The 27,948-nt window shown below is 45.3% G+C and overlaps 2 protein-coding genes across 6 annotated transcripts in view; one reads left to right on the forward strand and one right to left on the reverse strand.

Annotated features, from left to right (window-relative positions):
- The window catches only part of DENND2A (DENN domain containing 2A), a 114,004-nt gene that overhangs the window by 69,668 nt on the left and 16,388 nt on the right, over positions 1–27,948 (reverse strand). The window lies entirely within an intron of this gene.
- On the forward strand, positions 15,941–16,537 carry LOC132242838 (eukaryotic translation initiation factor 1A, X-chromosomal). The gene has a single exon (XM_059711986.1). The coding sequence runs from the start codon at positions 15,994–15,996 to the stop codon at positions 16,426–16,428; it is 435 nt and encodes a 144-aa protein (XP_059567969.1). The 5' UTR covers positions 15,941–15,993; the 3' UTR covers positions 16,429–16,537.

Below are 27,948 nucleotides of genomic sequence, written 5' to 3' on the forward strand. Positions count from 1 at the left end.
TAAAAAGAGTGTGCTCACTTTGGCAGCACATATACTAAAAGGAGGAGGTTAGGGACCAGTGTGTGTTTGGGAAGGAAACGGCACTCAGGCCTGCCCATGGAGCTCAGCTGCCCCCTTACCCAGCTATGCAGCACTCTGCATTCTGGGGTGTGTCAATGCTAAAAGCAAGCCTGGTTCTTTGTTGTTGTTGTTAACCCTCACACAAGGATATTGTGTCCCTTGACTTTTTTTTTTTTTAGAGAGAGTGACACATCCACTGGTTGCCTTCTGCACAGTGCCCCAATCAAGGCCAGGGATTGAGCCTGCAACCGAGGTACCTGCCCTTGACTGAAATCGAAACCTTCAGTCCGAGGGCCAACGCTCCAACCCCTGAGCCAAACTGCCCAGGGCAAGCCCAGTTCTTTAAGGAAGCTAGGCCCCAGGGCTCTCCCTTCCCATTATGGAGGAGAGCCCGAAAGGCCTTTCAGGGACAGGAAGGAACTCACTGCCCTCTCACAATGCTCCGCAAAGCTTCTGGAGCCTCTCCGTTTGGCTGGGCTGACAGACACTGCTCTTCTGTCCTGCATCTGGCAGAGGGCCCATCAGAGGACAAGGCTGGCGGCCACTCCCACCACCCGCCCGCCTCGCGTGTGCACTGTGTCTCCGCGCAGACCAAACCACTGTGATGCAGCCTTTTTTCACATGGGCACCACTCACCGCCCATGCTCTTCTTTCAAGCTGGCCTCCCTTTCACTAGCACGATGAATAGGTGCCTGGGTCACGATCAGTCCTGCAATCCAGCTCTCTCCCCAAGGAAACAGCCTCCCTATAATTCCCAAAAAGCCATAGCTTTTCCAAAAGGGACAAAGCCCACTATGTCTAATGCACAGAGAACCACATATGCACTTTGAGGTTAAAGATCAAGAAACACTCCAGGGAACACTATGTAACCTATATGAATGTCCATCCACTGTGCCATACAGCTGGAACTAGTACAAAATAGTGCTGAATGCAAACTGTAATCAAACAATAAAATAATAAAAAATAGAAACACTTAAACAACATGGTACTTAAGTCAACTCGCTTTCCATTGGCAGTAATAACTTCCGGTACTAAAACCATGGTCTCTAGAGGAACAGCTGATACCATATTCTGAGAAGCAAGTTCAAGTGGGATTCAGGAGCTGAAACTCAGGGAACATGGAAGCCCATGCACTCAGATATCAGCCCACCAGCATTTCCGAGTTCACAGAGGAATGGAGAATACTCCTCCCACAAAACGATGACCCTTCCCTTTTTGTCTCTGATGTTAAAAGTCCTTAATTAGGTGACAAGCCTAGCTAAATTTGCTTAGTTCGGAGTACTCTGTGACTTAAATTATGATAAACTTCAATATCACTATGGGTGTGGGATTGCAGGATGGATTGTTTCCCAATAATAGTAGCCTTCTTCCTGTTAACTCTGAAACACTGCTATCAAAGTCACCGACAAGAAGTAGCTCAGACATCACTGCTTTAGAAACTGCTACAAAAACAATCTGGACATGTTTAAGCCATGGGGGAGGAGACTGATTGTCCCCAAACCTTAGAACAAAGACAGTGATTTAAATAAAAAGTGAAATCTGGAAATGTTGGCCAACTGATGGGTGGGCTTTAAAATGTGGTCTATCCATAAATTGGAATATTATTCAGCCATAAAAAGGAATGAAGTACTATTTCATACTACAACATGGATGACCTTGAAAATATAGTAAGTGAAAAAGCCAGACAAAAAGGCCATATATCATGTAATCCCATTTACAGTATATGAACTATCCAGAATAGACAAACCCATAGAGGGAGAGGGGAATTGGGGTTGATTGCTAATAGATAAGGGTTTCTTTTGGGGATCATAGAGATGTTCTGAATTAGACAGTGGTGATCGTTGTACAATTTTGAGAATATACTACAAGTTACTAAGTTGTACACTTCCAAATGCTAAATTTTATGTGAATTATATCTCAATTAAAAATACATTATAAATATATTCAATAAAAAAATAAGAAATTTAGCTCTGGCTGGTGTGGCTTAGCGGTTAGAGTGTTGGCCTATAGACCAAAGAGTTGATGGTTCAATTCCTGGTCACGGGCATGTACCTGGATCGCAGGTTTGATCTCTAGCTCTGGTCAGGGCGGGTGCAGGAGGCAACCAATCATGTGTCTCTCTGACATCGATATTTCTCTCTCACTCTCTCTCTCCCCACCCCATTCCTCCCTTCTGGTCTCTCTGAAAGAGCAATGAAAAAAGTCAATGGAAAAAATATCCTCAGGTGAGGATTAACAAAAAAAATTTTTAGGCATGGGAGAAGGTGGAGTAAGGAATAAAACATACACAGTTATAACAGTCCTCTGCCCTTTAGTGCTCTAAAGTTAATGTATGTTATTTCTGAAATACATATAATGTGATTCATAAAAAGGTCATACTGGATATACTGAATGACAAATGCAGTTTGGATAATGATTATATACTAATAAAATTAAATTTTAAGTGGTTTTTATTTGTGTGGCAAGTAAAGCTACAAGCCGTTCAGCTTTAATGATTCTAATAACTCTTAGCTTATCAGCTTATAAAGAACTGGCAACAAAATTAAGCATAAACCATAAAAATTACAGAACAAAAATTAATTTTCTCAACTGAGCATCCTTACTAGCAAGGATATCTAGAAGGTGCTTATTTTCAGAAAATATATTGAGAACGAAAAAAAAAAGCATGCAATCACATAATACAGCTCTTGTTATGTCTAACTGTTCACTCAGTGAAGCCCACTCCTGAGCCCTTTGATGTCTCATTTTTATCATCTTCTTCAAATAGATTTAAAAGGGTAAATTTTACAGTATGTGAATTACATCTCAATAAAGCTGTTGTTATTTTATCATTTTCAAACAAATACATTTTAAAAATTAAAGTGAACTGCTGTTTGTTTGTTTGTTTTACATAATAGCTTTAATTTTTAAGTTTTGGAATATTTTAAAAAACAATCCAACCTTTTCACATTTGGAAGAAGATGGAGGACTCTGAGCAGGTGAGTGAGGAATGAGAAGCCAAAGGCTATGTGCTGCTTCAAAGCCAAACCCAGGGGACCTCGGCTGGAGAAACAGCAGCCTGCACTCCTGGACCAAATCCTTAAACCGCGCCTGCACAAAAACACGGCACACCACGGCTGCACATCAGGTCCTCAGTGCACCACACCAGGTAGACAGCAGAAGGGTGAAGGTAATGACTTTTCTTTAATATATATATTTTTTATTGATTTTTTACAGAGAGGAAGGGAGAAGGATAGAGAGCTAGAAACATTGATGAGAAACATTGATCAGCTGCCTCCTGCACACTCCCCACTGGGTATGTGCCCGCAACCAAGGTACATGCCCTTGACCGGAATTGAATCTGGGACCCTTGAGTCCGCAGGCCAACGCTCTATCCACTGAGCCAAACCAGTCAGGGCGGTAATGACTTTTCTACTAACCACCACCAGTCTTCTTATTCCTAGGAGTTCTGCTTTGGAGCCCAGATACCTGCCCCGCCCCCCCCCCCCCCCCCCCCGCCCTATCAAATAAGAGTGCTCAAGAAATGCTGTCGAGTGCATGAGCACATCCCATGCTCTTACACCTCACATATCTGTCCACAGATAACTGGGTAAACAATCTGTGGTCTAGCACACAATGGAATATTACTCAACCATTCAAAGGACTGACACATGCTACAGAATGGATAAACCTTGAAAACATCATGCTACACGAAAAAAACCAGTGACAAAAGATCACACATTGTATTCCATTTATATGAAATGTCCAGAATAGGCAAATCCAGAAAGTAGATTAGGGGCATAGGAGTGGGAACAAGGAGTAACTGCTGATAGGTAAGGGTTTTTTTGCGGGTAGAGACAGTGATGAAAATGTTCCAAAATTAAATAGAGGTGATGGCTGCACTAAATAGTGAATATGCTAGAAAGAAAACCCACTTAACTGTACACCTTAAAAGGGTGAATTTTATAGTATATGAATTGGCCTATATAATAAAAGCCTAATATGCTAAGTGTCCGACTGTTAGTTCGACCAGTTGCTATGACGCACACTGACCACCAGGGAACAGATGCTCCGAATGGTAGGTAAGCCTGCTGCTGGGGTCCGGCCGATTGGACACGCCCTGGAGCCCTCCAACAGTCCCTCCCAGGCCGGCTGGCCCCAATCAGGACTGAGTGAGACAGGCTGGACATGCCCTAGAGCCCTCCCACGGTTCATCCCCGGCCCCAGTCATGCACCGGTGGGGTCCCTTGGCCTGGCCTGCACCCTCTCACAATCTGGGACCCCTCAGGGGATGTTGGAGAGCCGGTTTCGGCCCGATCCCCGCAGGCCAGGCTGAGGGACCCCACCAGTGTGTGAATCTGTGCACCGGGCCTCTAGCATCTCAATAAAGCTGTTTTTATTTTTTTAAAAAGAATAAGGAGGGGAAATTGCTAAAAGTGAGGAGTTCTGGCCCCAACCTAGACCGTGTTTATTTTCCTGCCACCAGCACTGTCAGTCAGCCACAGAAATGCTCTCCTTTGAAAGGCGGTCCTTGCTCTTCTACTCCAGTGTATCTGTTTGCCTGTTTCAGAGCAACCCTGCAAGCTGAGCACACGGAGTTGCTGTGCCCCTGGAACCTGGGTGTGAATGCTCCGGGGTGCTGTTTCACAGACCTGTTCCACACAGGCTTCAGAATCAGGGCTTCTAAAAGGTGCCTCAAGACCCAGAGTTTATATAATCTGAGTAATTTTAAGACTTTCTGTCGGTATGAATACCCAGTTCCTGACAATATTTCCTTTTAACCACTTGGTCAGTATTTCCCTGAACTACACCTGTCCGTTTGTCTGACAAATGAAGCCACTGGGAATGTGCGGCTAGAGCACCTTGAGACTGCAGACTGGACCTCATAGGCCAGAGGCAGCTAAGATTTTTTTATTGTTCTCACCTTCCTAACCCAGGAAGGATTTTTTCCCCCCACCTCTACAGAATATTCTTACATATACACTGCATTTGGCCAGCTGAGTAAGATGGAAACACATTTTTTAATTGACAATATTTGCAAATCATGTTTTTCCCCTCACTCACTTGCAGTGTGGTAATACTTCCTTATGACTCCTTTGGTTTCACCACTGTGTGGAGGGTGAAGAGGAAAAGTGCAATAAGGTGGCCATCTTGCACATGAACGCCAAACCACAGAGTGTAGATGGTTTTAGTGGGGTCAGCCCTCCCAAGCTACTGCTGGGTAACTATCAGTGTCACCTCTCTGGTAAAACTTAGTGTGAATTTGCCATAAATCATGAAATTATTAAAGTTGTGAAATATGCTAATACTGACAAAAGATGGCTTAAAATCTGAATTCTTGTAAATGTATTTCCTTTTACATAAAAAGTATACTTCCTTTTGTTTCTTTTGGGTACAACAGGTCACCAAACTATGTGAAGTCAGGTTCTAACTTCTTCCCCCTCCCAAATATTTTATTTTATTTTTTAAAAAAATATTTTTATTGATTTCAGAGAGGAAGGGAGAGGGAGAGAGATAGAAACATCAATGATGAGAGAGAGTCGTTGATTGGCTGCCTCCTGCACGCCCCCTACTGGGGATTGAGCCCACAATCCAGGCATGTGCCCATCACCAGAATGGAACCCCAGGACCCTTCAGTCCACAGGCCGACACTCTATCCACTGAGCCAAACCGGCTAGAGCCCTCCCAAATATTTTAACTTGCTCTTCCTTCTCTCTGTTCTTGGATAGGCCAGAAACCACTTATTGTTTCTAATCACTACAGAAGTCGATGTCAATGCTCCTACCATTGTACTGATGAGGAAATTAAGGCTCGGGGGAGTTTAATTTCATACCACAACTCATGTCTGGCCAGTGTTGCTCAGTGGTTGAGCATCAACCTATGAACCAGGTCACAGCTTGATTCCCAGTCAGGGCACATGCCTGGGGTGCGAGCTCGATCCCCAGGTGGGGCGGGGTGGGGGGTTCAGGAGGCAGCTCATCAATGATTCTCTCTCATCCTTGATGTTTCTATCTCTCTTACTCTCTCTCTCTCAAAAAAAAAAAAAAAAAAATCATACCACAACTCATGAGTGAGAGTCAGGAATGAGTCTGTTTTGAATCCAATTCTGGTCCTCCTTGTACACTATCACTGTGGCCTCATGTTACATGATCTAATCCACACTAGAACTAGACTGTAGCTCATTATTTTGAGTGTCCATCTTGTACAGTTCTTCAAGGTAAGCAATTGTTTTATCCTTTTGTTACACCATGCTGAATTTCATAGACACTTACTAGCTGAGTGAGCTTGGAGGGAGAGTGAAGACTTTTGTGAGTCTCTTTTCTTATGGCACTATGATTATACATTTCTGTACTTTGGGCATCTACCCTAAGAAATAATCCTAAATATGGAAAAGTGTACATACAAATGTATATACTTATATTATTTATAATATTGAAAAATTAAAACTAAAATAGCAAGCAAAATAATGGTAAACTATAATATAGCTATTTGATGAAATATTATACAACAAATTAAAGTATGTTTAAAAAGACTACAATTCTACAGTGACAGAAAGTAGATTAGTCGTTGCCTAGGTTGCAAGTGGGTGGGAAGTAGGGATGAGAAGTGATTGCTAATGGGGTGGGGTTTCTTTCTGGGGTGATGAAATGTTCTAAAATCAATGGTGGTTGAATAGAGGGTGTCAACGGGGGAGAAAGGAGGTATCCGTAATACTGTCAACAATAAAGATAAAATTTTAAAAATAAAATCAATGGTGGTTGCACAACTCTGTGAATATACTATAAACCATTAAATTACACTTAAAATGAGTAAATTGTACTCTATATTATATGTCTCAATAAAGCTGTTTTTTAAAGTGTAAATTTAAAAGTCAACCTAAAAAAAAAAATGACTATTAGCCCTGGCCATGTAGCTCAGTTGGTTAGAGCATTGTCCCAATACGCCAAGATTTAATCCCTGGTCAGGACACATCAAGAATTAACCAAAGGATGCATAAAGAAGTGGAACAACAAATCAATCTCTCTCTCTCTCTCTCTCTCTCTCTCTCTCTCTCTCTCTCTCTCTCTTTTAAATATATATTTTATTGATTTTTTACAGAGAGGAAGGGAGAGAGATAGAGAGTTAGAAACATCGATGGGAGAGAAACATCGATCAGCCGCCTCCTGCACATCTCCCACTGGGGATGTGCCCGCAACCCAGGTACATGCCCTTGACCGGAATCGAACCTGGGACCCCTCAGTCCGCAGGCCGACGCTCTATCCACTGAGCCAAACCGGTTTCGGCTCTCTCTCTCTCTCTCTCAAATCAATCAATAAATTGATGTTTCTATCTCTCTCTCCCTCTCTCTTAAATAAATAAAAACCACCTAGCCACACCGGATGGGCAATACAAAAATAGTTTAAAACATTAAAATCCTCCTCTGCAGAGATCACCCTTTCATTCCCATTCAGAGAAATCTATCCACACACCTCCTTGTCATCAATTTTCCAATCATGATTCTTCCAAGTCCCTGACCACCAGCCAAACCTGATTTATATATAAAAATTTACTGTAACAAAGGTCTGTTAGCAGAAAATAATCTCTGCAGTCTGCCCACTCCAACCCTAAATCCCTTATGTAAATTACCTTGCACAGAATACTGTTATATTCTACTAGAGGTCCAGTGCACAAAATTCATGCACTGGGGGAGGAGGGTCCCTCAGCCCGGCCTATGCCCTCTCAAAGTCTGGGACCCCTTGGGGGTTGTGGCAGTTTGCCAAGCAGCAGGAGGCCATGGAGGAGACTGAATTGGTGCTGGGTGCTGCTCGTGCTCATCCTGGCCCAATGCACCTGCTGCTGCAGAGTTAGGAGAGGCTCCCACCGTGGCAGCTGCACTTGCCAGCCATGAATCTGGCTTCTGGCTGAGCAGCGCTCCCCCTGTGGGAGTGCACTAACCACTAGGGGGCAGCTCTTGCTTTGAGCGTCTGCCTCCCTGGTGGTCAGTGCACATCATAGCGACTGGTTGTTCCGGTCGTTCCACCATAATGGTCGCTTAGGCTTTTATTATACAGGCTAGAGGCCTGCTGCACGAATTCGTGCACAGGTGGGGCACTTCAGCCTGTCCTGTGGGATCAGGCCAAAACCAGCTATCTGACATCCTCTGAGGGGTCCTGGATTGTGAGAGGGCACAGGCCAGACCAAGGGACCCCATGGGTGCATGATCAGGGCCAGGGAGGGATGCGGCAGGTTGGCCAGCCGGGGAGGGATCATGGGAGGGCACAAAGGCATGTCGGCCCATCTCACTCAGCCACAACTGGCTGAACCCCAGGAGCAAGTTAACCTATCAGTCAGAGTGTCTGCCCCCTGGTTGTCAGCACATGTCATAGTGAGTGGTTGAGTGGCCTTAGCATATCATTAGCATACTAGAGGCCCAGTGCACAAAATTTGTGCACTGTTGAGGTGGGGGGTTCCTCAGCCCGGCCTGCACCCTCAAAGTCTGGGACCCCCTCAGGGGATAGTTGGCAGTCAGACATACCTCTTGCAGTCCAGGACCCCTAGCTCCTTAACCACTCGCCTGCTTGCTGCTCCTTACCGCTAGGCTCACTGCTCTTTAGCGCTGCCATGGAGGCGGGAGAGGCTCCCGCCACTGCCACTGCGCTTACCAGCTGTGAACCCTGCTTCTGGATGAGTGGCACTCCTGCTGTGGGGGCGCACTGACCACCAGCGGGCAGCTCCTGCATTGACCGTCTGCCCCATGGTGGTCAGTGTGTATCATAGCGACCGGTTGTTCCGCCATTCAGTTGATTGCATATTAGGGTTTTATTATATAGGATTATGCTTTGATTAGTTGAACGGCTGACTGGTCAACCAGACACTTAGCACACTGGGCTTTTATTATATAGGATGGTGTTGCTTGCATTGACTTTTGGCTTGAATATACCTTCTCCTTATGGTGGCCATTGTGTCTTTGCCCCACAGTCAGACAATGAAGCACAAACCACTGAATGAAAAGCAACGCTGATTCTGTAAGGTTACACTTCACTGATCTGCTGAATTTCTTTGGAGAGTCAAGCAAAATGTGAAAAGGCAGAATCTGTGAACACAACTTGGGTAGACTTCTGAAAACTTCTACCAAGATGCTACCAGAAGCATAAAGACCTTAAATATGTTTTATTTAGAAATAATTATAAGCTTGCAGAACAATTAAAAGAATAGTACAGAAAACTCATACTTTTTTTATTCAAAATTTACCAAATTTTAACACTCTCTCTCAAAGACCGTTTTTAAAAGTTCTTTTAAAGATTTAGGGGAAAATGGGTGCTATCCAGCCACTAGAAGCCTTCATGTTCATGAATCTAAAAGAAAACAGAATCTTACAAAAACAGTTTACTGAAATAGGTAAGCACCCCCAGATCTAAGACAACTCAACCCTAACCCAATCCCATCCAGACCCACCCCCAGGACCTCCCAGGAGGTCAATGAATACTTTAAAACCAGACTGCCAACCATGTGAAAATACCTAGAAAAATACTGAAAAATTAAAAAATGGGGGCGAAGCGTGTGCCAACTAGCCCTACCAGGTGTGAAAAATACTATAAAGCCTCTAACGTTAAAACTGCCACAAGAGGGAGAAACCAAGATGGCGGCATAGGTAAACACCGGAGTTTGCTGCCTCGAACCACCACTTCAAAAATACAACTAGCCCTGGCTGGTTTGGCTCAGTGGATGGAGCATTGGCCTGCGGACTGAAGGGTCCTGGGTTTGATTCCAGTCAGGGGCATGTATCTTGGTTGCGGGCGCATCCCCAGTGGGGAGTGTGCAGGAGGCAGTTCATCGATGTTTCTCTCCCATCGATGTTTCTAACTCTCTATCCCTCTCCCTTCCTCTGTGTAAAAAATCAATAAAATACATTAAAAAAAAACAACAACTAAAAGACGGAACAGACATCATCCAGAACCACAGGAAGGCTCGTTGAGTGGAAATTCTACAGCTAGGAGGAAAGAGAAAAGCATACCGAGACTCAGAGGAGGCACAGTACAGAAGTAAAATACAAAGGTGCGGAGGTGCATGCGGAGCGGGCTGGCGGCTGAGGGCGTGGTTGTTGTTTTCAATCGGGAGGGAGTCTCAGGCTCTGAGCTCCAGTTCTGGGCGAGTCTCTAGGGACCCAGACTCATATGGGAGAAGCGGGACTGTCTGGCATCAGTCGGAACTCGAGGCAGCTTTCTCTCCGAAGGGCTTACAGCAATTACGGGTACATTGAGAAGCAGAGCCTCTGAGGGTAGGACTGCGAGCAGCCATAACTGCTAGCCCTGCCCTGTTGATCCCCTGGGACCCGCCCCGCCCAAGCCCTGCAGGGAGGCTTTTGCTGGATAGCCTCAGGCAAAGGCTAGATTAGCAACCCCCTAGAGATCCAGGAGCCAGGAAACCCAGAGGTCAGAGTGGGACCATCCAGTTTGCAGCTCCGGGGAACCATAAAGACACACTCAGGGGGCAGACTCAGTGAGCACCAAAGCCCCACTGAAGCAAGTCTTGCCCCAGACTGGACAAAAGTTCTCCAGCACAGAAGTTCTCCCACTGCAGACACAGCTGATTCTCACAGCCAATTGGCCTGGAGGTCAATTCCTCCCAGTGATAACTACAACAATCAAGGCTTAACTACAACAAGACTGCACAAAGCCCACAAGGGGGTGCACCAAGAGTGTCCTACTCAGGTAATTGGGGAGGCTGAACCACTGGGCCCTAGAGGACACTCAGCACAGAAAACCACTTTATCAACACAGGGAAGCATAAAAAATGAGGAGACAAAGAAAAAGGACACAAATGACAGAAATGGAGGAAAGCAAATGACTGGATATAGAGTTCAAAACCACACTTTTAAGGTTTTTCAAGAATTTTATGGAAACTGCCGATAAATTTAGTGAGACCGTGGAGGATATGAAAAAAGACCAACTAGAAATTAAGCATATGCTGACTGAAATAAAGAATATTATACAGAGATCCAACAGCAGACAAGAGGATCCCAAGAATCAAGTCAAAGATTTGAAATACGAAGAAACAAAAAATACCCAACCGAAAAAGAAAAAAGAATCCAAAAATATGAAGATAGTGTAAGGAGCTTCTGGGACAACTTCAAGCGTACCAACATCCGAATTATAGGGGTGCCAGAAGAAGAGAGAGGGCAAGATATTGAAAACTTATTTGAAGAAATAATGACAGAAAACTTCCCCCACCTGGTGAAAGAAATAGACTTACAAGTCCAGGAAGCGCAGAGAACCCCAAACAAAAGGAATCCAAAGAGGACCACACCAAGACACATCATCATTAAAATGCCAAGAGCAAAAGACAAAGAGAGACTCTTAAGAGCAGCAAGAGAAAGAAACTCAGTTACCTACAAGGGAGTACCCATACGACTGTCAGCTGATTTCTCAACAGAAACTTTGCAGGCCAGAAGGGAGTGGCAAGAAATATTCAAAGTGATGAATGCCAAGAACCTACAACCAAGATTACTTTATCCAGCAAAGCTATCATTCAGAATTGAAGGTCAGATAAAGAGCTTCACAGATAAGGAAAAGCTAAAGGAGTTCATCACCACCAAACCAGTATTATATGAAATGCTGAAAGGTATCCTTTAAGAAGAGGAAGAAGAAGAAAAAGGTAAAGATACAAATTATGAACAACAAATACACATCCATCAACAAGTGAATCTGAAAATCAAGTGAATAATCTGATGAACAGAATGAACTGGTGATTATAATAGAATCAGGGGCATAGAAACGGAATGGACTGGCTATTCTTGCGGGGGAAAGGGGTGAGGGGGATGCGGGAAGAGACTGGACAAAAATCGTGCACCTATGGATGAGGACAGTGGGTGGGGAGTAAGGGAGGAGGGTGGGGTGGGAACTGGGTGGAGGGGAGTTATGGGGGGAAAAAAGAGGAACAAATGTAATAATCTGAACAATAAAGATTTAATTAATAATAAAAAAAAGAAAAAAAAAGATTGGATTGTAACACAATTAAATGAATCTTTAAGAGCATGCATCCAATAAAAATATTTTCAACACACCTCAGAAAAACTCCACTGGATAAGTTGAAACAGAATAAATTGTGATAAGCAAAAAACAAACAAAAAACTGCCACAAGAATGAATAAATAAAAAGAGATAAGAACTGGAAGATCAATAAATGTAGAAATTTTTTAAAAAATTAAAATAAAATAAAGAGATAAATAGACCAATGGAACAGAATAGAAAGTGTAGACACAGACTCAAGGACACACAGAAGTTTATATATGATAAAGGTGACTTCTTAAATCACTAGGCAAAGATGGACTTTCTAATAAGTGGTGCTGGGATACCTGAATAGCCCAAAGGTGTTCCAGTAAGAGCATGATGAAAGGCCGATGTATCTGCAGCCCTGGTGAACTGAGGCTGATCTGGGTCTTTCTCAGAGCCAGGAAACCAGCTGCAGGCAAGAACTAGTTTGTAGCCCTGAGGAGTTAAGAGCAGCCCAGAAGAATCTGACCAGTGCTCCTAAAGAGCTCCACCCATCCCCTGAACATGCTATGACTTGAAGAGTTTCAAAAGTCTGATTCTTGCCCTGGCCGGGTAGCTCATTGGTTGGTGTTGTCCTAATGCACCAAGGTTGCAGTTTGACCCCCAATCAGGGCACATGCAAGAATCAACCAGTGAATGCATGAATACGTGGAACAACAAATCGGTGTTTCTCTCTCTCCCTTCTTCTCTCTCCCTCCTTTCTAAAATAAACATTTTTTAAAATGTTTTAAAATTTTTCTTTTAAGTCTGATTATTTTTCTAGAGCTTAGAATATACTTGTAAAGCCCCTGCTTTCCATATTATACACATGTTAACACACAAAAGCCCCCTTCCTCTCACCAATTTCAAAATGTAATTATTATTATTCTCCTTTGCCAGATGAGAAGATCAAGGTTCAGAGACTTGCCCAGAATTACAGTGTTTTAGTAGAACACGGAATCCAATTCTTGTCTTTCTACTCCAGATTTTATATTTTGACCCTCAAACCTTGTTTTCTACTCTCTCAGTACCTTCAACCAGAACCACCCTGGATTGACCCACTCATAGGACTGATGGAAGAATCTGCTACTCAATGATGCCAGGACCCCAGGGACAGTAACCTCGGAGTCTGACCCACAGGGTCAGGCTCTTTGGGGGAGGCTGCCTTTCTTCGAGGGGCAGCAAGCAGGAAATAGCTTTCATTCATGACCTTTGGGAAGGTCAGAGTAAAGAAATTAGCACTGTTGTGTTCTGTGATCTGTCAGGCATTGCATTAAGCACTTCACAAACATAATCATAGAAATAATCTATCTCCCAAGAGAAATGAAAACATGTCCACATATATTCTTCTACAGTAACATTCACAGCAGCATTATTCATAATGGCTATTGAGAGGTAATCCAAATGTCATCAACTGACCAATGGATAAACCAAATGTGATATATCCACACAATGGAGTATTACTCAGCCATAGAAAGAATGAAGGACTGATACACACTACCACAGGTATGAACCTCGAAAACACTATGCTAAGTGGATAGAAGCGAGTCCAAAAGTCCACATTTGTATGAGTCCATTTTATATAAAACTAGAGGCCCGGTGCATGAAATTAATGCGTGGATCCTGTCCCTAGGCCTGGCCTGCAATCAGGGCCATCTTACCCGGCTGCCGGCAGTCAGCCCCACCCCTGCCGCCACCCACCCCAGTTCCTGGTTTGCCATCAGGCGACTGTAGCCTGTCGCCTGGGGAAAGGGACCAAGAGGTGGTCAGTGTATCTCATAGTAACTGGTCGAGCAGTCACTCTGGTCGTTCTGCCATTAGGGTCAGCTTGCACATTACCTTTTTATAATATAGGATGTCTAGAGTAGGGAACTCTGTAGAAACAGAAGCCGGACTCGTGGTTGCTTAGGACGGAAAGGGATAGGGGTGCTACTGGCTGAAAAGTGCGTGTTTCACCCTGGCCGGCGTGGCTCAGTGGATAGAGCGCCGCCTGCACACCCAAGGGTCCCGGTTGGTTCCATCTCAGTCAAGGGCCCGTCCCTCTGCCGCAGGTTCAATTCCCCGCCTGGTCAGGGAGCACCGGGAGGCAGCCAACCAATGTGCCTCCCTCACATCCATGTTTCTCCCCCCCCCCCTCCTCTCTCTCTAAAATCAATGGGAAAATACCCTCAGGTGAGGATGAACAACAGCAAAAGTCCGGGTTTCTTCTCTGGTGGGATGAAAATGTTGTCAAATGGACTGGCGAAGGTTGCTCAGCTCTATGAATATACTAAGAACCATTACACTGTACATTTTAAGTGGATGAATTTTCATGGTATGCGAGTTATATCTCCTCAATGAAGCCGGTAAAGAAGGAAGAAAGGGAGAAAAGGGGAGGGGAGGAGAGAGGAAGGAAAGAAGGGAGGGAGGGAGGGTCCATCAAAGCACCTAGCACCGTGTGCTGGGCACATAATGGGAAGTCAATTTCATTTCACACCCGAGGAGACTATTTGATAACAGTATCACCGACATCCAAACAGCAACGTGTCCGCCCCAAAGCCCGGGCTTTAGTATTCCACCACGTCTGTCACTACACCTTTGTCAAGGGACTTAGCAAGCGATTCGAGGAAGCAGGGTTCTTATGAACACAGTGGTTAGGGCAATGGAGCACAAGATGGTTAAAAAATCACTTAAAAAACAGACCACCAGCAGAAGCTACCGCAGGCAGCAGCGGAGCTTGCCCACCTCACAGGGGGGCCGCTTTCCGCACACTGCGCCGCCTCCCATGCGCGCGCGCGCGCGCGCGCACGCGCACACACCGGAACTGGGCCGCCATGTTTGGACTATGACCCCGCCCCCCAGCCACAGCTGATTGGCCCTAGAGGCGGCCTCCCTCAAGTCGGACCAATCAGCTTCCGTCCCAGGGAGGTTTGTTCATGGGTGTGGCCCGGAGGGAACCAGGAGACGGCTCTGGGCGGCAGCCATTTCCCACCCTGCGGACTGAGTCCCCCGGAGCGGGGCTGCGGCGGAGAACGATGGGGTGGAGAGATGGCTGTGCACCCCTGGATCCCGTCCACTCTTGAGGCCAGACTGCATTCCCGCCCACGGTTCCACGGGATACCTCCATGCCCTTGTTTGCTCAAGGGACCAAAAGAATTCCCACTAACACAGACGGTCACGTCCAATTTCTGTTAAATTACCTTCCTCCAGCGAAAAAGGAAAGCTGTTTCTTCACGGAGTTTTAAACACGAGTCTGCAGCCATAGGGCTGAGGCTGAGCAAACTTCAGCTACTAAGGGACGCCCCCGCGCCCCCCTTAGGTTTGCCGTGGGCGGTTGGGCCTGAGCCGGTCACGCCCATCGCTGTATTGAGGGTCAGCAGAGCAGCGGCCATCGGTCCCTTCCCTCTCCAAGGTGACTCTTCATGACACTGGAGCTGCTGGGAACATCTCAAGCCTTAGTGAGGCCGATGCCATGAGACTTCGCCTTCCTAAGGACCCTAAACAGCAGCTGACAAGCATCTGCTGCACCCTTGGATGAAGGTAAATAGGACATGGCATCGGGAGGTGTGCACTGCCCTTCTTTCCCCCATAAAATCCCACTAAAAATCTCTGGCCTTACCCGGCCAGTGTGGCTCAGTGGTTGAGCCTCGCCTTATGAATGATTCGCTTCCCGGTCAGGGGGCGTGCCCGGCTTGCAGGCTTGATGCGGGGGAGGGGGGGGGGCTTTGCAGGAGGCAGCCAGTCAATGCTTCTCTCTCATCATTAATTTTTTTATCCCTCTCCCTTCCTCTCTGAAATCAATAAAAAAAAATATATGTAAAAGGTGGTTGTCTCCGCATCGCCGTGGAACTCAGCTGCATCAGCGTTCCTCGACATCTGCCATTGTTTCGTCTCGTGGGCCCCTTGGAGGAGTCGCCGTTGCCCCGGCACCATCAGATCCCAACTGCCAGGAAGCTGGCGCCATCATGCCCAAGAATAAAGGGAAAGGAGGTAAAAACAGGCGAAGAGGTAAGAATGAGAATGAATCTGAAAAGAGAGAACTGGTCTTTAAAGAAGATGGCCAAGAGTATGCTCAGGTAATCAAAATGCTGGGAAATGGACGATTAGAAGCAATGTGTTTTGATGGTGTAAAGAGGTTATGTCATATCAGAGGAAAACTGAGAAAAAAGGTTTGGATAAATACCTCAGACATTATATTGGTTGGTCTGCGAGACTATCAGGATAACAAAGCTGATGTAATTTTAAAGTACAATGCAGATGAAGCTAGAAGTCTGAAGGCATACGGCGAGCTTCCAGAACATGCTAAAATCAATGAAACTGATACATTTGGTCCTGGAGATGATGATGAAATCCAGTTTGATGACATTGGAGATGATGATGAAGACATTGATGATATCTAAATTGAACTTAAAGTTTCAGAGTATTTGTTCCATAGTTTGGATTTTGGCCATCACCTGTCAAGAAGACTAAAACTTCAGGATAACTGCAGTTTGCTAACACACACTGATTTGTTTTGTTTTCATGTATTTATTATTATCTTTAAGTGAGCTGTGAACACTTTTTTCTTTTGATGTACTGAAACTTAGGAATAAAAGATCACAAGGTCTGCTGTTAAAACATAGAAAGGAGAGGGGCAAAGAGAGAGAATGAATAAAGTAAATGTTTCCAGTTCATGGATGTTTTGACTAAATTGCTTTATCTTTATGGTCAGTGATAAGTCCTAGTTCCAAGTAATTTTTTTTTCAGTCTTTCTGTATGTTACCTAGATATTCTCTTTAATTTTTGATAAAAATTTGAGAAAGTTAGAAATCTACATTTGAAGTTAAGAAAAGGGGCTATTTTTTAATATTTCTGTAGCTGGGTACTGTATTTTCAAACTATGACAACACTTTTCTCATCATTTCATGCTGTCATAAATAGCATGTACAAACTGCTTACTGTAGAACACAGGCTTGAGTGGCAATTTTTAATTTATAAGATGAGTAGTTGCAAAAATTCAATGCTGGATAGTAACTCAAAATTGGAAGTACTAATATACTAGTCGAAAGTGTTTTTTACTTAATGTGTACAAAATTTCTTAAACAAGACAACTTTTAATGGCAAAATAAGGAGAATAGTTTGTACTATACCAAAAAATTGTTAAAACGTGTCATTTTATTTTCAAAACTCATGCGTTTGTAACCTATAGTTTTGGGCTTTATGAACAATTAAATTACAATGTATAAATGAAAAACTAATTTTATAATAAACTGGGACCACAGCTAAGAAATATAATAAAATGTCCATTGGGTATATTTTGGCTTTAAAAAAAACACACCAAAAACCCCACAACTCTCTGGCCTTTTACTGGAATGACAAATGAGAGGTTAGTACGGGTAAAAGGAAGAACAAAAGGCATGCATGTCTTTTTCAGTTCTTATTTTGAATCTGGGATAGACAAGAAAGCAGAGCTCACATCTCCCCCACACACACTGACACATTTGAATGAAAAGCATTTACAAGAGGCTGCAGAGTCTGGACACCAGAAGGAAGAGCTGAGTTGACAGGATGAAAGGGATGGAGAAATCCTTTTCCCATCCCTCTGACTATTTATGGGAGTCATTTCCCCTCAGGAAATGCTGAGCCCCTTCTCCCAGGACCCTGTTGGCAACAACGCCTGCACTGGCTGACCCAGCCTTCCACATCCTCCTCCTGGCCTCAGCGCTCGCCCCTCGTGACCCAGCCGGTCACTGGGAACCCAGCCTGCAAATGACAGCGCTTCTTAGAGGCCCCAGTCTAGTGAGGAAATTCGGGGGGTGGGGGGAGGGAGGAAGAGATACATAATAAAGCTAGAAAAGCCCCTGGCATGGAGAAGCTCCAAGATAGGAGCAGAGAAGGTGACAGGGAAGCAGCCAGGGCTAGACATGACAGCGTGGCCCAGGAGTTGTGTGGCTCACCTAGCCTCTGTCACCTGGCTGGGGTGTGGCCAAGGCAGCAGCAGGACCCAAGGCTCCTGTTGCCGCATCTAGAGCTCATTCACCTCCTCCACACTCCTTTCCCTTCCCCAGGTGACTCGTGTTTCTCTGGAGAACCTGGGTCTACTAGTTACTATTTGGGGTGAAGGTGGTTCTTTTCTTTTTGGTTAACTGAGGAGCCCACCTCTTCAGAAACCCAGAGATTTCTGGGGTTAGTGTTCTTTTTATTGTTGGTTTCTCTTTTTCTTAAAAAAAATTTTTTTTAATTATTAATTTTAGAAGCGGGGAGGGAAAGAGAAACATCAATCTATTGTTTTACTTATTTATGCATTCATTGGTTGCTTCTTGTATGTGCCCTGACCGGAGATCAAACCCGGAACCTTGGTGTATCTGGATGATGCTCTAACTAACTGAGCTACTCGACCAGGGACGGTTTTTCTTTTTTTAAGATAAATATTCTTTGTTATTAGGATGTAGATTTTTATGAAACAACAAAAAACAAAAACATCTGCCCCAAAGCTTCTAGGTAATATTAGCCACTGGCTCCTACTAAATGCTTTTTCTTCTTTTATGAAAAAAATAAATATAGTGTTCAAGAGCTTCTCTGCCCATTACCAGAGAGGAAAACAGTGGTAGTGTTAGCAGGTAAAAGGAAACAAACTGGAGGCTGAGGGTAAAATAGAGACTCAAAAGAAGACACAGAGACTGAAAAGAAACTGAGAGAATGCTACTTAAACAGCCAGAGCCACAGAGAAGGCGAAACAGACTGAGCAAGGGGCTTATGCTAGGTCACAGCCAGATGCCTCGTTTGGTGCAGCATCCTGGTGATCAACTTTTTTGCAGCTGGAATGTATATAGTAAACTAGATGCCTGGTGCATGAATTTGTGCACAGGTGGGGTCCGACAGGCCCACCCCAATTGGGCCGATTGGGCCAGGCCGGCCGGGGGGAGGGGCTGCAGGCAGTTGGTGGGCCAGCCCTGCCCTTGCCCCCTGATCGGAGATCAGGGACAGGTCTGGCCAAGGGGAAGGGCCGTGGGCAGTTGCCCACTGGCCCGCCCCTGGTAGAACTCCCGGTTGAACTTCCGGTCAACCTCCCGGTTGAGGGGACAATTTGCATATTAGCCTTTTATTATAAAGAATGACATACTGTGTCCAAGTGCATATTGTGGGCAAGAGAATAGCTAGAATGTCCCAACACTCCTGGGTTTCCGTGAATGAGGACTTTCCCAGCCCCATCTTTGGCTCATACTCTTTTCCCCAATTGTCATTCTACCCCTTCCTTGTTATTTTCCCAACTCAAAATCTGGCTTAAGACCCAACTTTTCCATAAAACCTACCCTGGCCATCCCAAACTAAAGTTCTTGTCCCTCCCCTGAATTTCCATAGCAGTTATTAATTTATCTACACTTGATTATCTAACTGAACATGCATGACCTTGTATTATCTCTTCTATGAGTAGCAACTTTGTTATTTATATGTTTTATTCATGGTTTCACATATTTATGTTTGGCACGTCAAATTAAACTGCAGTAATGAATGAATGGCTAACATTTACTGAGCAATTACTCTTCTCTAGGCAAAATTCTACACAGATTGTTTCATTGAATCCTCACACCAACCCTACTGTGGCCTCCCCTTTATAAATGCTAAGCCAAGGCCTGGAGGGGTTAACTTTCCCAAGGCCACGTAGATGCTGGATGAATCCAGGTTGTCGGATTTTTGTTGTGCCTGATGCCCAAACCAGAGCCTTGAGGACAGGGGACAGGCCTCCCCTCCTGGACATAGAGTAGCACTCAGTAAATTGTTATGATGGACTTTTACTCAAAGTACCTGGCCCCCCTTATCTTTCCTCCCTGCTCCCCAGCCCCTCCATGCCCACCTTGCACACCCAGGCACCAAGCACCGCCTGACCATCCCCCTCTACTTCTGGCTGCCATGTTGTAACTTATTTTTCCAAACTCAGAAGGCTTTTCTGATGTCCATTTTAACCTGACCTCGCCCAACAGTAATACTGAGGAGGGGAGCGTGAAGCAGGGCCCCCAGAGTGATCTGTCTGGGCCACTGAGCGCTGGAGAGCCCCAGTCTGGGCCCACCAGGGCTGCATGCTCCCAGCACCCCAGGAGCAGCACCTGCAGGGAGTGCACCTGAAGGCCCAGGTTTGTTTGCTTCCTGGCAGGACGGCTCTGGCTCCAGCTGCGATGCCCCAAACCCCTCACTTCCTCACTTCCCCACCTCCTCTCTCCCTCTCTCCTTCCTGTCTTCCTCTTCCTTTCCTCCCCCTCAGACCCTTTCCCACCCTCTTTTGGCTTCTGTTCTCTTTCTTTCCATGAGCAGAGAGTTTCCAGCCTGGCTCCTGGCCAGCGCATTTGGACAAAAGGCAGCAATCTTAGAGAGAGACGTCATCTCCCATCCCCTTTCCTGGGCCGGCACCATGGCTCCCTGAGCCCAGAGAGAAGGGGGCTGAGGCCGCTCCGGCCCTGATCCCAGCTGTGTAAAAGGGCTTGAAAGATGGCATATCGTGGGGGTTAAAAGCAAAGGGTTCGGGAGCAGAGAGACCCAGGTTCGAATTCCAGCTCTGCCACTTGAGAGCTAACGAACCAGTGGCAAGTTACTCTCTCAGCCTCATTTCTCTCCTCTGAAAAACAGCGATAATCGTAGCACCTACTTTGAAAGCCAGTGGTGGGATTAAATGAGATTCCACCTGTAAAGCATTCAGCCCAGTGCCTGTCCAATGAAAAACACTCAACACACGTCTTCTGTCCTTCTAAAGTGAACTTAACTCTGCCAAGTAATGATACAAGACCTTATCTGAATAATAATACCACCTCCTCAACTCATCTGTAGACTGCTTACCCAGCTTGAATGGTTTGCAAGTGTGATAAAGCTGTAAAATGCTCTCAAACATATAATTGCTGCCTGGCCAGTGTTGCTCAGTGGTTGAGCATCGACCTATGAATCAGGGGGTCACGGTTCAATTCCTAGTCAGGGCTCATGCCCGGGTTTCAGGCTTGATCCCCAGTAGGGGGCATGCAGGAGGCAGCCAATCAATGATTCCCTCTCATTACTGATGTTTCTATCTCTCTCTTCCTTCCTCTCTGAAATCAATAAAAAATATTTTTTAAAAACCATATAATTGTTGTTACAGTATAATCTATAAAAATTGATTTTGAAATTGAGGGGGAGCTGACCTCCTTTCCTTTCCATAGAAGCCAGCGCACACTCGTGCTCAGCCTCAAGGGCAGATGTGAATGTAAGGAAGAGCCACCCTGATCAGCGCAGCCTGCTCACCCTGACTTCCCTCCCCTCCCACCGTGTTTTTAGGCTCCTGACAGGCTGAGGCATTTTTATTTGTTTACTATACATGCCTGGTGTTTTGTACTCAGAAGTTGTGCAATGCCTGGGAATGTGTTCTTTTTATTTGGCTAAGTTTTGAGATATGGGAAATGGTCTTTCCCCTATTTTAGTCAGCTAATCTGAGCTAGCATGGGTGGGTTTTAAATTAATAAAATAATCAACCAGTTGAATGCAATCCTCCATGTGAGGTGTTGTTGGGAAACATACAAATATTTGGCCCCTGCCCTAGAGCGAGGGATATAAACTGTGGATGAAAAGGCTTTCCTTTTTTTAAGTATATTTTTATTGATTTCAGAGAGGGAGAGAGAGGAGAGAGAGGAGAGAGGAGAGAGGAGAGAGGAGAGAGGGAGAGGGAGAGGGAGAGGGAGAGGGAGAGGGAGAGAGAGAGAGAGAGAGAGAGAGAGAGAGAGAGAGAGAGAGAATGAATCATTGATCAACTGCCTCCTGCACACCCCCCCACTGGGGAATGAGCCCACAACCCGGGCATGTGTCCTGACCGGGAATCAAACCGTAACCTCCTGATTCATAGGTCGATGCTCAACCACTGAATCACGCTGGCAGGGCAGGAAAAGAGTTTTCTATAGAAAGTAACCTCACAGAATGATCTGGTCACAAATTCCTAATTGAGTCATGGTGGGGAGTCATGCCCCAGATATATGTAACGTCACACACACACACACACACACACACACACACACACGTAAACTTTTTAAAAATTGATTTCAGAGAGGAAGGGAGAGGAACAGAGAGAGACATCAATGATGAGAATCATTGATCAGCTGCTGCCTGCAACCCCCCCACTGGGGATGGAGTCCACCACCTGGGCATGTGCTCTGACCAGGAATCAAACCATGACCTCCTGGTTCATAGGTCAACGCTCAACCACTGAGCCACACCAGTAGAGTGGCATATAACTTCTTTAGTGAAAGGTTTATCTTTGGTCTGGCTGTGGTGGCTCAGTGAATTGAGCGTCTCCCATGGACCAAGAGGTCCCGGGTTTGATTCCCAGTCAGGACACATGCCCAGGTTTCGGGCTCCATCCCCAGTAGTAGGCCTGCACGGGGCGGCCCATCAGTGATTCTCTCTCATCATTGATGTTTCTATCTCTCTTTTCCTCTCCCTTCTGCTTTGAAATCAATAAACAATATTTTTTAATAAAAGGTTTATCTTCCCCTTAAGCAAGCCCTGTCCATTGTTTCTGTGTGTCTAGGTTAACATACCTTTGAAATGCCTCTTTCAGACCCCCTGGAAGGGTGACCACCCTCAAGAGAGCACATAATTTTATTAACTCTCCTGTAATCCAATCCCCGCCTTGCTCTCTCCCATCTTCTTCTCATAATCTTCCTAACCTTCCTTCCTTAATTTCAAATACACGAAAGAAACTGCAAACTCATTTTGCAGAAGCATTTGAGATCTTCCTTCCTGGCAATTGTCCTCAGTTTTGGCTCAAGTAAACTCATACATATTCTCTACAGGTAGGATGGTCCTTACATAAAAAACCCCCAAACAACCAAATGGCAATAAAAGATGGCAATTGTTCAAGACAAAAAGACAAGATGAGCCCAGGAAGTGCCTGACACATGTTTACCAAAGGTCACAATGTCAGATTGGTTTAAGGACTAAATTGAACTGCAGTGGCAAATGTTATGAAACCAGCGTAAACTGGAGGAATTTAGAGGTGAGCACTGAAAGTCAGAAGCGTCATGGACTCCTTCAAAGAAGTAGCGTACGGGGGCCCTTAAAGGTCAACTGGGTTCCAATAGCTGGGGAAGGAGGACGTGTTCAAGGTGAGGCAAGAACACGAAGAAAATAGGGGTGCTCCAGCCCATGACAAAGACTGACTGGTGGGACTGGATCTAGGGGATGTGTGGTGGGGGTGGAAATGGAAGGGGGGGGCATAGAGAAGAAGATGGAAAGGGTTAGAGGACTAGGCTTTGGGATATTCTGAAAGTAAGAAGAGTTAAGATTTGCTACCCTCAGAAAATAAAGAGGATACATAGTGAAGGGATGATTATATCTTAGATCTTTGGGACATGATAAGGTTTAAAATGGTACATTTAAGAGGAAACAAGTACAGTAGACAATCAAAGGCAAAGATCTAAGGGTGCGGTGAAAACAAGTTGGAGCGCCAGAGAACCAGAAAGCATGAATGAGCTCTCTGAAAGAGGTGACGGAAAAGAAGCGAGTGGAGAACTAAGCCATGGGGGTTGCTCCTACACTGCCCTTGTGACTCAGCTCTTGATTCATTTTCTTTATCTGGGCCTGCCAACTAGACAGTGAGGTCTGATGGCTGAACACACACATTGCACTCATTTTCATCCCTTTACATCGTCTAGCCCAGATATTGATCTGCTGTGACTGCAGTGCGAAAACTTGTTAAATGAGAAGAAAAAGAATCACCAAAATGGCGGTGGAGTAAGTGAAAGCTACACTGCACTTCCCCAGGACCAAACTGGAAATACAACTAAAATACAGAAGAACCATCCTCGCCGAAACCGGTTTGGCTCAGTGGATAGAGCGTCGGCCTGCGGATTGAAGGGTCCCGGGTTCGATTCCGGTCAGGGGCATGTGCCTGGGTTGTGGGCGCATCCCCGGTGGGAGATGTGCGGGGGGCGGCTGATCGGTGTTTCTCGCTCATCGATGTTTCTAACTCTCTATCTCTCTCCCTTCCTCTCTGTAAAAAATCAATAAAATATATTTAAAAATAAAAAAAAATAAATAAAAATAAAATAAAATACAGAAGAACCATCCTAAAAAATCAATTGAAGATGTTTACGGATACATCTCCTGGGCAAAGGAAACTAAGGAGAAAATAAACCAATGAGACTACATCAAAAGAAAAAGCTTCTGCACAGCAAAAGAAACCATCAACAAAACGAAAAGGGAGCCCACTGCATGGGGGAACATATTTGGCAATGATACATCTGATAAAAGGTTAATATACAGCCCAAGTGCACATCAGTAGACGAGTGGGTAAAAAAGCTGTGTGGTACATCTATACTGTGGAATCCTATGCAGCAGTAAAAAAGAAGAATCTCTTACCCTTTAAGACAGCATGGAGGGACCTGGAGTATCATGCTTAGTGAAATAAGTCAGTCAGAGAAAGATAAGTATCACATGATCTCACTCATATGTGGAATCTAAGTAACAAAATAAATTGATGAATGGAATGGATCCAGAGATATGGAAGCATGGAACAGAGTGCAGATCTCTGAGGGAAGGTAGGGAAGAGTGGGTGGGTGGGAGGTGATCAACCAAAGAATTTGTATGTATATATGCATAACCCATGGACACAGACAATAGGGTGGTGAAGGCTGGGGGAGGAGGGGCCCTAGAAGGGGTCAATGGGAGAAAATGGGGGACAGATGTAATCTTTTCTTTTTAAAAAAAATATTTTTATTGATTTCAGAGAGGAAGGGAGAGATAAAAACATCAATGATGAGAGAGAATCGTTGATTGGCTGCCTCCTGCACTGGGGATGAGCCCACAACCGGGGCATGTGCCCTTGACTAGAATCAAACCCGGCACCCCTCAGTCCACAGGCTGACGCTCTATCCACTGAGCCAAACCAGCTAGGGCATATGTAATATTTTCAACACTAAAGATTTATAAAAAATAAATAGATAAAAGTTAACACACTTCGAGTGAAAAAAAAAAAAAAGAATTGGTGAAGATCTTTTTTTTTTTTTTTTTTTTTTTTTTTTTAGACAATTAGGACAACCAAAATAGTATGGTGTCTCAGATGAGGGGGCAATATTCAAAATACTTAACAAAGGTGTGGCTGGGACATCAGCCCATCAGAATGGCCTTATTGTTAATCCTCTAATGGCTGAATCCCGGTGGGAGGTCTAGCAGGTCCCAGGAAGGTGGGATAGTAAGGGAAGCATTTCAGCATTTTGGGGAGTGGCACAGATGAGTCAGCCAGTTTTACATCTCCCTTGACCTGCTTACATTGTGGAGCTCAAGAACAACCAGAACAGCCAACTAGCCACTAGAATTCAGGGGTGGGCAAACTTTTTGACTCAAGGGCCACAATGGGTTCTTAAACTGGACCAGAGGGTCAGAACAAAAGCATGGATGGAGTGTTTGTGTGAACTAATATAAATTCAAAGTAAACATCATTACATAAAAGGGTACGGTCTTTTTTTTTTTTTTTTTTAGTTTTATTCATTTCAAACGGCAGGATCCCGCAGGCCGTAGTTTGCCCACGGCTGCACTAGATGCTGCAGTAGTAACCTGGGGTAAGGTCTCAGCAGATGGTAGGGATGAAAGCCAGATTCCAGGGATGTGAGAAGAGCCTGAAGACCTGCCTCAGGGGGCTGGGTCTTCCGGTTGCTCTATCTCCCCATCCTGAAAGCAGCATTCTCCTAGTTTCTTTCAGTCAACTGGCAGTCTGAGCCTGGGGTTGTGTGTGTACCTACCAGCAGCCTCTCTGACCCCTGTCCCCATCTCTCGCCTCTATGTCCCAGGACCTTGGTGGCCCTGTGTTCAGGGTGAAAGGAGAACCTGGAGTAAAAGTTCTCGGGCACTGTCTCTACAGTGCTGGACTCACCAAGTCTCATGGTTTTGGGAAGCATCTAGCTCTCTCCTCTCTGATATTTTCCCACCCCATTAGATGCACCAGCACAGCTGGAGGGTAAACAGAGAGCACTGGCTCCTTTTGATGTCCTGGGAGCTTATGTGTGTCTGTTGACTGTCACCAACAGATGATGAAATGGACCAGATGTAAAGGATGACAGTCGCCTCAAGATGCCAGGGCGTCAGTCATACTTGGGGTTGGATGACCATACACTTCATTCCAAATGGGAACCAGTCTCACCCACAGCTCAGAGTATTATGCAGAGAAACACTCCGAGCACCAGAGAGCTGGAGACCCTGTCTGGCAGAAGCCGGAGCACTGGCCAGCTGCTGTGGGAAGGTCCCGCGCCTTCCCACCACCACCCTGACCAAGCCTGTGGCTGAGAAACTGGTCCCACTCCAGCTGCAGGGGACGCAAGTTCTGTGTCTCAGGCAGCCCAGCACTCCTGTCTAGTGACCAAATCAGAGCTCTACAGCCTCTCCCCCAACTAAGTCCCCCCTTGATCACATATGGTCCATTTTAATCCTAATTTGCTGCAAGATCCCATACAAAGCCTCTGCTTGGTCATCTGAGGAGGTCGAGCCTGTACTGCCCAGGGACGTGAGAAGCACAAATCACAGAAGCGTCCTGTTCCAATGGTTCCAATTTGCTGGGAAGAGGCAGTCAGTTGTTATTTTTCCATGGTGGCAGGGACAGCAGTACCCTTCTCCTCTGACTCACTCAGTGGGGACGAGAAGTTCACATGCAGCACCGGGCATCCACCTGACCCGCTTCCTTCCCTGGGTTTAGGCCTCTACTCTAGGGAGGCTAAGAAAGGCTGGGGGGGCGGGGGGGGAGCTTGCTGGTTTGGCTCAGTGGATAGAGCGTCGGCCTGTGGACTGGAGGATCCTGGGTTCGATTCTGGCCAAGGGCACATGCCCGGGTTGTGGGCTTGATCCCCAGTGGGGGGCCGTGCAGGAGGCAGCTGATCAATGATTCTCTCACTGATGTTTCTCTCTCTCTCTCTCTCTCTCTCTCTCTCTCCCCCTTCCTCTCTGAAATCAATAAAGAAATATATTTTTAAAAAAGAAAAGAAAAAAGGCTGGTGTGTGTGTGTGTGTCTAGCCTGTGTGGCTCCATGGGTGGAGTGCTGGCCTGCACACCAAAGGGTCTCGGGTTCAATTCCCGGTCAAGGGCACATACTTGGGTTGCATGTTCAATTCCTGGTCAAGGACAGGAAGCAACCAGTCCACATGTCTCTCTCACATCGATGTTTCTTTTCAATCTCAATATCTCTCTCTATCTCTCTCTCTCTCTCTCTTCCCCCCTTCCCACCCTCCCAGTCTCTGAAAAGCAATGGAGAAAATATCCTCTGGTGAGGATTAACAGAGGATGGTTCAAAATCATGTCTGCCTGTATCAGTGCATCTGGACCACTTATCATTCAGTGTCCCAGTGTGTATACTAGTACATGGTTGCCCTAGCTATTACCCACAGTGGATTTGCACAGAACTTAGTGCTAAGTCAAATTCAGTCTTGCTTACATCTTCCCTACTGAGAAAGGAGAAAGTATAAAGGAAAAAGAAGGAGGCGCTTTAGATTATTCCACTGGGTTGGTTCTTGTGGGCAAGTTACCCACCAACCCCAGTTTTAACCATATTTGGAATCGTGGTGATGTGGGATCAAGGTTATGGGAACATGAAACCAACAGCAAGAGATAAAACTGGGCAATTTTTGGGGTGAGAATCCATAAAACAAAAACTTAGGAACTCTAATTTTAACATGTTGCCTTTTTTACCATAACAAAACTCAAAATAAGAGATTGCCTCTTTGAATGTGCCACACTATGAATTTTAATTTTCATATCAACTTAAATAGAAATTCATAGTAAATTCAGTGGCGAACTAGAGTGGGAACGTGGATTGGGGAAGAGAGAGGTAACATATTTTACAATTTTTAAAAAACTGGGTATCAGGCCCTGGCTGGTTAGGTTCAGTGGACAGAGTGTTGGCCTGTGGACTGAAGGGTCCCAGGTTCAATTCCAGTCAAGGGCA

Source organism: Myotis daubentonii, chromosome 10 (assembly GCF_963259705.1).
Source record: "Myotis daubentonii chromosome 10, mMyoDau2.1, whole genome shotgun sequence".
Classification (NCBI taxonomy): Eukaryota; Metazoa; Chordata; class Mammalia; order Chiroptera; family Vespertilionidae; genus Myotis; species Myotis daubentonii.

Coding starts and splice junctions, on each gene's coding strand:
- LOC132242838 (XM_059711986.1), top strand. CDS start 15,994: ATGCCCAAGAATAAAGGGAAAGGAGGTAAAAACAGGCGAAGAGGTAAG.